Genomic DNA, 11,851 nt, shown 5'->3' on the forward strand with positions numbered 1-11,851 from the left:
TATATATATATATATATATATATATATATATATATATATATATATATCAGTCAGGGAATCTGTGTAACCAGCGATTTCATGAAATCCGTCGTGAATTCGTGCAGTGTGTTTAAACTGGGATGGATTGATATTGGTTAGGTTTAGGTTGTGGTTAAGTTAGGCAGGGATAATTTAGGTTGAGGTTAGGTTAGGTTAGGCTAGGTTAATTAGGTATAGATAGATTAATTTAATTCAACGTTTAACATAACTTAGCATTCATCTAAATTAACAAAACATAACATAACATGACCCAGATTTATCCTAGATTTTCACAGCGTAACCTAACTGCAGCATAAATTAACCTAACGTAAACTAACCCATCTCAGTTTAAACTCATTTCACGAAATCACTAGGGATTTCATGTAATCGCTGGCAACACAGTCTCTGTAATATATATATATATATATATATATATATATATATATATATATATATATATATATATATATATATATATATATATTCTTTGTATGTTTGTTTTTATGTTTGTTTGTCCTTCAGTCACGCCCAAACCAAGGGCCAGAGACCCCCAGACCCATATGCATTCTGAATCAGGGTGACCCAAGGATGGTTTTAGGTGAGTCAAAATTCAGATCTGGGTCATTTGAGGTCACTAGTAGAGTGTTTGCCTATTTGGCCCGGGCAACGCCAGGTACCACTGTGGCCCAATTTTTGGCATTGAAACTCACGTGGCCTCCATTTCTCCCATAGGCTGTGAGAGGTTGACCTCTGAGGTCATCTGAGGTCACTTGTAATTCACGCTCGAACTAGACCCAGCAGCCGAATATTTGGCAAGAAGACTCACATTACCTGCAGTTCGGACATAGGTTATATGAGGTTGACCTCCGAGGTCATTTGAGGTCTCCAGTCGGGGGTCATTTGAGGTCACCGATAATACATGGTCGAACGACTGCACCCAGCAGTCCAATTTTTGTCAAGGAGACTCACATGACCTCTAGTTCGGACATAATCTAAGTGAGGTTGACTTCCAAGGTCGTTTGAGGTCACTGGTAATAGTAAACAAGTGCACACAAATACTGTGCATTTGTCTGCGAAGGCTGAAATAGAAAGTTCCAGGACCACTTACAGTCCCTCTTCCAAAGCATATCAGGTACATGGTCTTTCTGGAGTAGAAAGAAAGATTGAACCAGAACCAACAGGATTAGAGTGTTCGCCTGTTTTGCCCGGCAACGTTGCTTACCCTTGCTAGTATATATATATATATATATATATATATATATATATATATATATATATATATATACAGAGAGAGAGAGAGAGAGAGAGAGAGATGGATGGATAGATAGACATAAATAGATAGATGTTTAGACAGACAGACAGATAGATAGATGTTTAGATAGACAGATAGATACATTTTGACAGATATGTAGTTAGATATATATTCAGTCAAATAACATCATCATCAGCCATTACAAGATCATGGCTGAACAAAGGCCTCCCTCAACCTTCTCCACTATTTCGCTGACTGAGCCAGTCTCTGTCAGGTTTTGCCTGCACACTTCTCTGTCTTATCTCGTCACCTTCTGTCCGTCCTTTTTCTGCTACGCTCGCAGTCTCTTGGAGTCCATCCAGTCACCATATTGCTCCATCTATTATCCCTTATTCTTGTCCATGACCTGCCCACCTCCATTCTGTTATTTTAACTTCAGTAATGTCTTTGGCTTTAGTTGGCTCTCTCGCCCAAGGTGATCTCTTCATGTCGCCCAAAGATGTTTCCACCATTCACCTTTTTAATGCTTTTTGAGAAAGGATTAACTGTTTTTTACTGACTTTGGTACATTCCAGGCCTTACAACCGTACGTCATAACTGAAATTATACATTCGTAATGTCATTTTCGTTCCATTCTTACTGGAAAGCTGTTTCATGATGTCTCAGTTTTACCGAAAACTTCCATCCACTTGTAATGAGTCGTTTTCTTTTCATCTTTCATTAGTTTTAGTATTTGCCCCAAGTAACTGTACTCCTTAACTTCTTCAGTTTTAGTATTTGCCCCAAGTAATTGTACTCCTAAAATTCTTCGTGAGTTTCAGTACTTATTTTGATAACCCTTTCATCTTTATCCCTGCTTTCTGACTTTCTCAGTTTATATCACTTAATAGTTCTTGCAATGTATCTGCTGTTTCTGAGATTATGACAGTGTAATCTGCAAATCTTAAGTGGCTTAGGTTTACTCCTTTGTTCTTCCATTCTAACTGTCTGAAAATGTTTTCCAGGCACGCTGTAAATAATTTTGGTGAAACTGTATCTCTCTGATGTACGCCTATCTTAGTCTTATTTTTTGAGTAGTTATGTAATTTACTGTAGCAGTTCCCTCTTTGTATTTTGTTTCCAGGAACTATTACAATGTTGTTATTTACTCCTTCTTCCAACAATGAATTTACAATTCATTTCTGCTACACTGAGCTGACGGTCTTGTTTAACTCGACAAAACCTAAGCAATGTGGTTTATTACATTCTGTAGTTTCTCATTTACCAAATTCATTATTTATCAATAGTCAGTAATAGAATACTCATTTCGGAATCCTGGCTCCTCACGAGTTTATTTATTATTTTCTCCCAAATTTGTTATTCTGTTCGTAAGGACTTTTGTGAACAGTTTGTAAATAAGTGATAATAAGCTAATATGTCGATAGTTGCTAAGATATTTTGAGTTCCCTTTCTTGTAAAGCAAAATAACTTGCATATCACCATTCGAGGGGAATTTTCTTTTTTTTACACTGAGTAAACAAGTGAGCACGCGGGTTTTGTACTTCTGCTCCTGCATCCGACTTTCAAAAAATCTGCTGCTGTTCCATCTTCTCCTGGGGCCTTCCCTCTTTTCATACTTTTAAGAGACATGTTTACTTCGTCTGGTGTTAACTTTGGTATTTCCACTTCTGTCATCTGAAAAGCTATCTATTGGTACTGTTGTCTTTGTTGCATACAGTTCTTTGTAAAATTCTTCATCTCATTTTCACCATCTTCTCCTTGTATTAAATAACTTTGCCACTTCTGTCGTTTAGTGATATAATTTTGTGCTTTCCTAGTGCAATTTTGCTTTGAACCTGTTTCAGAATTTTTCCGATTTTGATGGTTTCTTTGATCTGATCTATATTTTTTCCCATTTTGCCTCTTGTTCATAAGCTTATTTAATTCTGCTGTTTTTGTTTCATCTTTCTTTGTTTTTAGTTTCATCTCCTTTCTTCTTTCCATGAGCTTGAGGGTCATTTTTGAGTACTTGTTAGCTTTGGTTGAGTAAGTCTCCTCTACTACCTCCGTTGATACCCTTAACACTCTTGTTAGTCTAGTATTCAGTTCATCATTGCCACACTCATCATACAGCCTGAAATTTGTTAATTTTATCTAACTGAAAGGCATCTATGTATTGGCATACTATTATTGGGAGTATCCTTTTCTTTACAATCAGTTTCTTTCTTCCATTTCTGAAATTAAATCAGACTGTGCAACCTACCATTCTACGGTCACTTCCTCTATTTACTTTGTTGATAACTCTGACATTCGTGATCGTGCTGTTCTTATCCTCTGCGATGAGCTCAGTTTCGTTCTTTGTTTGTCCATTTGGGCTTCTCCAGGTTCATTTTCTTTCTCTTCTTTTATGGAGGAATGTATTCATTATTCTCATGTTAGACAATGCAGCAAAATTTACCACCATTTGATTTCTGTCATTTCTCTCTCCTACTCCAAATTTTCTCATGTACTGTATGCATCTTTTTTTTTTTTTTCGATTTACCAACGTCGGTCTCGAAGTCTCCCATCAGTACAGCACATGGCGTCTTTTCCTCTTCCATAGTATGGGAGATGTCGTTATACAATGTCCTAGATTCTTCATCTGTGCTTTGTTGGGTGGGTACATATACTTGTATTACTTCCAGGGTACATTTTGCTTACTACATTTTGCTTAGTTTAATTACAATCCGTGGTATTATGTCAGTCACATCGCTGATTTTGACAATGTTCTCAGCAAGAGTTCTGTTAGAAGTGCTACACTAGTAACTCCTTCATTCTGCCTTCCTCTGTAGTAAGATAAGTTGTTGCTGTCTTGGAGCGGAATTAAATTTTCTTTTCTTTGGTTCTCTCTCTGACCTACAATATGCCAACCAAGGTTTTACAGCTCTGTCCTTTGGGTTTCTTGATTGTAATATTATGCGAGGCTTCTTATACTGACTGTGTGGATTTTCATGTATTTCTGTTTGGTTTATTGCCTGGGCTTTGATTTGCCGAGAGAGTGCCTACTTACTTTCGGTGGTATACTGCTCATAGTGAGATGTAATTCTTGTAACACCTAATGCAGTATAATGGGTGGAGCCCCATATATCTATAGGGGGTGCCGTGGTCTGCGCCGTCTAAGACTGAACCTTGTATATCCTATGAGGCATTACCCAAAGCCACCCAGGGATGCACCTTGTATCAACTGAGTCCTGCCCCTGGTGTGTGTGTGTGTGTGTGTATATATATATATATATATATATATATCATCCATCCATCAACCAATCCTACGTTGCCCCATGAGGAGCGTAGGAGCCCGGGGCTAGGCAGTTGGTCCTGACATTTAAGATGAGAGTGATCAACCTCACTCATCCCTGAGTGGCATTACGTGAGCAATAAACCCCAACCATCCCTTGGATATAAACCTTCACCAGCTCAATCCCATTGGAGCACAATAATTACCCATTAAACCACCAAGCGCCAAAATTTGGTTATATGGTTACCATCCAGCGTAGTAAATAGTTTCCTAGTGTACAGGAAACCATTTGGCTTGTCACTCAGTGTATAGTCACCCATAGGCAAAAGGAAGAGGAAAGAATGAAGGAAAGAAAGATAGAAGAGGGAGTGTAAAGTCACCCGTAGGCAGAAGTACGAGGAAAGAATGAAGGAAAGCAAGATAGAAGAAGATGGAAGGAAAGAAGGATGGAGGAGAGGACAGAGCAGACACCCGAGAGCAGCACTACATTGAGTGAGTGGATGGTGAGCGCCCCTACCCCACACACACACACACACACACACACACACACACACACACACACACACACACATATATATATATATATATATATATATATATATATATATATATATATATATATATATATATATATATATATATATATATATATATGTAATATGTTACTTGCTGCACTTGTGGATAGAGTGTTCCAGATCTGATGTTCACAGAAAAGAATGTGTTACTTGCTAACAGCAGCATTATTGCAGATTGACTCAGAGATTTTTTTAATTGTCTGTATGCGGTGGAGTTTGAAAGTAAATGTAAGTAAAAGTAGAGTGATGGGTATTGATGAGAGAAAAGGTACTTCTCAGTGTCATGTGCTAGTGACTGGGTAGAAATCTGAACAGGTTGAAGGATTTAAGTATCTGTACCTCGCTACAGCACAAAACGAAAGATAAAGGTATAAGAAATATATGGAGAGTAGCTCAAGGTACAAAGGCGGCCGATGTTATGGAGTCCTTGATAAGCAACAGAGGACTGAACATGGAGACTACACGATTATTGCATGAAGCTGTGGCAGTGCCCACATTAACGCATGATTGTGTGGTTTTGGTATGGCGCGAGTATGAGAAAATCAAGAGTGAGAGCAGTGCAACTGGTTCTGTAAAGAAATATGTGTGAGTTACTAGAAATGATAGGGAATGAAACAAAGTTTCATGAAAGATGTGGAGTAATGAAGACTGTTGATGTGGACGTTAACTGGGTGGTGAAAATGTTATAGGCCTATGTGTGTGACTTTGGTGGAAAGAGGAGGCGTGGTGTGCCAGTAAGATGCCTAACTATGGTAAATGAGTGTGTTAGAATACTAGCTATCGAAGCGTAGGAGGCCAGAGAATGGACAAGGGTTTGCACAGGATGAATGACGTCAATCTGCAGGTGCGCATGACACTGAGTTCCAACTTTTTTCTTTTAACCACTTCAGTCCGGTGACGTCTTTTTACAGCTTGCTCTTGCTCCCTGCAGTCAATTATATTAAATTTATGGCAGATTCCTTGTACAGAAGGGGTATATGAAGGCTATATCAAACCTCTACAGAAAAAAAGTCTGTTCTAAACTAAATATAGTAACTCTGTGAAGGAAGAACACAAAATAATAACATGTCATCAAGTTGAAACAGTTATCTTCATAGTTGTCGGAAGGACTCTGTCCCACAGATGTAGGGTATGTGATGCGCATGAGAAAGTAGAAGGTATTTTTTTTATTGCGACAAGACTCAGAACAAAGACTAAGATGATGTGTCAATGCTTACGTGGACCATTTCAGTGGGCACGCTGTGTCATTGTTCTGTTATTAATATGGTTGTGTTTCTCTGTACTGTATTTGTATCCTGCCTCACTACATCTATACTCTGCTCACGTTAACTGGTCGTAAAACTGGCACTACTTCATCCTGAATGCTGAGCTACGACAAGAGATTAACACCAGAATATGTGATGCTAGTCACGAAAAAGTGCTATGAAAAAAAAAATGCAGCAAGGTAATAGCACTGTCTTGTTCTGCCATTTGGTTTCAAGAAATAGACACACACAAAAATAAAGAACGAATATCTCAGCCTAGCTAAAGTGAATGAACTATAATAGATGGGAATTAGGTTTAGGATAATAATGATGATGATGATGATGATAATTATGATGATGATGATGATGATGATAATTATGATGATGATGATGATGATGATGATGATAATAATGATCAACGGTGGCAGAAAAATAGTACTTTATTTGTCCTTGTCGTCGCAGCCATGTCAGTTTTTTTAAAATATATCTCCCAAGTATTGTACAGTTGGGAACCAAAGAGTACTTACAATTTCACTCCATCAGCTTCACACTCAAGGCATGTCTTTCACTTTCCTCTGACGTATTATATGTAAGGGAATCATCTATGGCTAGAGGAACATGCTAAGCCACTCTCAGCTTAATAAGAGTGTCAGCCACGAGAGCAGAGCCCAATGTACAAGAGGAAAAATGGGTTAGGCGAATTTTTGTCCACCACCATAAGTGTAGTAGAAACGAGTCATGATAAGTGGAGCTGTGACACGTAAGAGGATTCTGGGGCCTCAGGGAACAGACTGTTGAACATGTTGTACAGGACAAGACATATCAGGGACAAAAAGGCAATATGAAGTTGAGCGATACTTACCAAATACAAGCTTGACAGCTGAGCCAAACAGAAAAGACATCTTGGCCGGAATTGGTCCACACTCACAACAGGTACTATTCAACTCCCCGTCTCCCTCAGCCTGGGCCATGAGGGCGATCACCACTACTGCCACCCCTGCCAACACTCGCATCATGGACTCCGAGTGGCACCTGCACAGGGAACATCATTATCATCATCATCATCATCATCATCATCATGATTATTACTATATTCAATGTTATTATTATTAGCAATATTATAAGATGATCAAACAGGGGATATCATTACCTATGCCATTAATGTATTCATTGAATCCCACCCAATTTCTCCTTAGTGGCGGTGTTTAGAGAGAGAGAGAGAGAGAGAGAGAGAGAGAGAGAGAGAGAGAGAGAGAGAGACATACATACATATACTGTATATAAATAAATACTGATATATATATATATATATATATATATATATATATATATATATATATATATATAGATAGATAGATAGATAGATAGATAGATAGATAGATAGATTAGATAGATAGATAGATAGATAGATATTTGTGGTAGGTGGGAACGCTTAGCATCCACTCACTCGATGTAGTGCTGCTGTCGGGTGTCTGCCCTTTCCTTTCATCCATCTATCTTTCCTTCCATCCTCTTCTGTCTTTCTTTCCTTAATTCGTTCCTTGTCCTTCTGCCTACGGGTGACTTTACACTGAGCGACAAGCCAAATGGTTTCCTGTACACCAGGAAACCATTTACTACGTTGGGTGGTAACCATATAACCAAATTTTGCCGTCTGGTGGTTTAGTGGGTAATTATTGCGCTCAATCGGATTGAGCCAGTGAAGGTTTATATCCAAGGGATGGTTGGGGTTGATTGCTCATGTAATGCCACTTAGGGATGAGTGAGTCTGGTCACTCATCTTAAATGTCAGGACCAACTGCCTAGCCCCGGGCTCCTACTCTCCTCATGGTGCAATGTAGGATAGGATGATGGATATATATATATATATATATATATATATATATATATATATATATATATATATATATATATATATATATATACTGTATATATATATTTACGTGTCTGACTCTGGACAGAGGCTCAGGGCCTATTTCTTGGGGGCAGTAGCCTATCCCAAGGCCCAATAGTCCTCCTACACCTCCACATGTCACCACTTCGGGGCTAACATCCACCGTCCATATTGAATACATGCTAGGTCTGTCTCATACAGGACTGGTGTACTGTTATTAGCGGGGTTACTTTTACACGTCGGCAGGTCATCTGCCAGATCAGGAAAGTCTGCTTTTTAGGAAATTCAAATCCTTAAACTGTTCCCTGCCCCAGCCGGGATTCGATCCTGGGTCCATAAGGACTGCAAGCCGCCTTTCTACCGATTCAGTCACCGCCTCCCCCATATATATATATATATATATATACTTTATATATATATATATATATATATATATATATATATATATATTTATGTATGTATATATATATATATATATATATATATATATATATATATATATATATATATATAATATGTCAATCTATTATTTCAACTGTATCTATATCTATCCATCTATCTGTCTATCTATCTATATTCTAGATAGATAGATTAATAGATGATTAGATATAGATACAGTAAATAGATAGATTGACAGATACATACATACATATATATATATATATATATATATATATATATATATATATATATATATATATATATATATATATATATATATATACTTACCAGTAAAACGTTTTTATCGCTGAGGTACTATCACGATCCAAAGTTTCTTTACCCCCCTGAGTGGAGGAAGGTCGAAGCCAAGGTTGTAGCAAGACCAGATGATCGGACACTGCCAGTATACAAGACTAATAATGATTCATGATACCGTGATTCATAAATAGGCTCGTGTGTTTCATCCGCGTGATTCTTATTATCCTAAGCTTCAGGTTAGTGAACCCCTCCATCATGAACTGGCTCAGTGTTCGGCGGCCCGTCATTTCTTCAACCTTGGCTTCGACCTTCCTCCACTGAGGGGGGTAAAGAAACTTTGGATCGTGATAGTACAAGTGAAGGCATTTAAATCCCAAAGCACTGAAATATCGCCTTACACCCCGAGGATGCCTAGAGTATATTGATGCTATCTACCTACCAAGTTTCATGCCATCACAACAAACTCTCTAGCCTGTGGGCCTCTTTTGAACATATTCGACATACTGCTCTTGGCGCATGTCACATGTCGCATGCACCACCGGGGTGTGATGAAACCCATTAAAATCAAATGTTAAAGAATGGGGCTACCATTTGGTGCAAACCACGCCGTGATAGGCCCAGAGGTTGCTGAGATATAAGCTTCTCAAAAGCGTTACGGTTGGGCTGGGTCGGGCCAGGTCTGGTTGGGCCGCTCGTGTGTGAGAAAAGGCCACTACTTGACGAGAGACTCACAAGGGCTTCGCCCTCGCTCGTAGTAAATAAATGAATAAACAAGTAAATAACAATAACTATATATATATATATATATATATATATATATATATATATATATATATATATATATATATATATATATATTCATTCACTCATTGCCAGACGCCTTGTATCCCAAACGGGGTGGCCAAGGGCTTAGAGTTAATTGTTTTACAGGGAGGGGCACTAATCCTCCACCAACCTCACTTGACACGTAGGGATGCCAACAGCATCTGGTGTTCCCAGGCGGTCACCCATCCACGTACTAACCAGACCCAACGTTGCTTAATATATATATATATATATATATATATATATATATATATATATATATATATATATATATATATATATATATGTGTGTGTGTGTGTGTGTGCTTTAAGTAGTGCTGCCTTCCGATATGTAACAGTTCAACTTATGTGCATTGCACTATGTTACCAATTGTCTGGAAGTTATTTTATTCATTTCAAAGCTAACACTGCACCATAACAATAAACTCTGAAGAACCTGGTGCTGGTTGAGACTGTAATATACCTTCTGTAAAATGAAAGGAGTTAAATTAGACATGAGGAAAGAAGAACTGACAACTAAGAATGAGTCTTCCAGAGCGGATGGTCAATTTCTATGGATGGAAAGCAATAAAGATAACACAGCAAATGTGACGTACACAACAGGTGGAGGCATCACCTGGTTGAGAGCTGAGGACTTGAAGAGAGAAGTGCAGTGGAGGTGAGTACTTGCCTTGAGGGAACCAGACTGTGGATGATCCAGTGACTGACTGAGTTGGCCACTGCTGCTTACATGCCACACCAACCACTTCCCTCCAACCTCACACCATCTTCACTCCCCTCCTCGCCTTCCTCTCTTCACCCTCAACCCCCCGTCCCTTCTCTCCATCGTAGTAGCATCTACCCCCACTCCCCCCCCCCGTCCCTTCTCTCCATCGTAGTAGCATCTACCCCCACTTCCCCTTCCTCCAGTTATGTTTCAATTCCGTCCACCCAATGTGGCAGCTTCTCTCCCCTCCCTACGTTCCTCCAATTTTGCCGCATCTCCTCCCTTCCATCCTGCATTACAGCTTCTCTCCTTTCCCTATCCTTTTACAATTTTGCCTAACCTTCTTCCCACAGCAGCATCTCCCTCTCTTCACCTTCCTACAATTCTGCCTAACTTTTTCCCCACAGCAGCATCTCCCCCTTCCCACCTTCCCACAGTTTTATCTCACTTCCTCCCTGCCATCCAAACCCCCATCCTTCCCGTCTACGTTTTCTGTTGCCTTACCCCCTTCCCTTCCCTCCACGTGCGTCTCTCCATCCCTTCCTTCAAACGTTGCGTCCCTTCCGTCCTTCCTTTTCCTCCTCCACTGCACAATTCCCTCCTCTCTCTCTCTCTCTCTCTCTCTCTCTCTCTCTCTCTCTCTCATATATATATATATATATATATATATATATATATATATATATATATAGATATATAGATATATAGATAGAGATATATATATATATATATTACATACATTATTACATACATATCCTCTCCGTTCCTTCCTTCCCCTCCTACGCTGCCTCATGTCCTCCACTCCCATCCGTCGTGACCTTTCAAAGTAAGTAGTACTTACCATCAACTTCACACTTGCATCAGACACAGATGTGAAGAGTATACATTAACCTTAAGCACAAGTGTGTGTGTGTGTGTGTGTGTGTGTGTGTGTGTGTGTGTGTGTGTGTGTGTGTGTGTGTGTGTGTGTGTGAATAATTTAATCAGTTTCTGTGCGTGGGTCTCTGTGAGAGAAAATAATCTAAAACAGCTCTGACTTAATTTAGATCAAACTTGGTGGAAGGGTTGAGGATAAGTCAAGGGGTTGACCTATTTTGTTGCAAACAATAGGTAAAAGATCAAGGTCACACGGCAAGAACAGGTTAAGAATCTATTTTAGACCAAATTTTCTGAAAGGGTTAATGATAAAGCAAGGATGATAGAGTTTGATTTCGAGAACAGTCCTTCAAAAGTCAAGGTAAGGTCAAATACTAGACCTTATAACTCAAATAGTTCTCCTTAGATTTGTAACAATCTTTATGCAAAGACTTAAGGGAAGCCAAGGATGAAGATAATCGATATTAAGAGGAATAGTCCAAAGGTCAAAGTCACAGGGCAAGATTAAC

General features: G+C 38.9%; 1 protein-coding gene across 1 annotated transcript in view; it reads right to left on the bottom strand.

Moving 5' to 3' along the window:
* Positions 1-10,431, bottom strand: part of LOC145395726 (uncharacterized) — a 53,907-nt gene extending 43,476 nt beyond the window's left edge. Inside the window, exons 1-2 of the mRNA XM_080269264.1 lie at positions 10,377-10,431; positions 7,205-7,374 (exon numbers count right to left, since the gene is read on the bottom strand). Coding sequence (XP_080125390.1) covers positions 7,205-7,358 — 154 coding nt within the window. The 5' untranslated portion in view covers positions 7,359-7,374; positions 10,377-10,431. The remainder of the gene's footprint in view (positions 1-7,204; positions 7,375-10,376) is intronic.
* Positions 10,432-11,851: the final 1,420 nt, after the last annotated feature.

The sequence above is a fragment of the Coenobita brevimanus genome, chromosome 33 (assembly GCF_032717465.1).
Source record: "Coenobita brevimanus isolate Jiangsu-jjx chromosome 33, ASM3271746v2, whole genome shotgun sequence".
Lineage (NCBI taxonomy): Eukaryota > Metazoa > Arthropoda > Malacostraca > Decapoda > Coenobitidae > Coenobita > Coenobita brevimanus.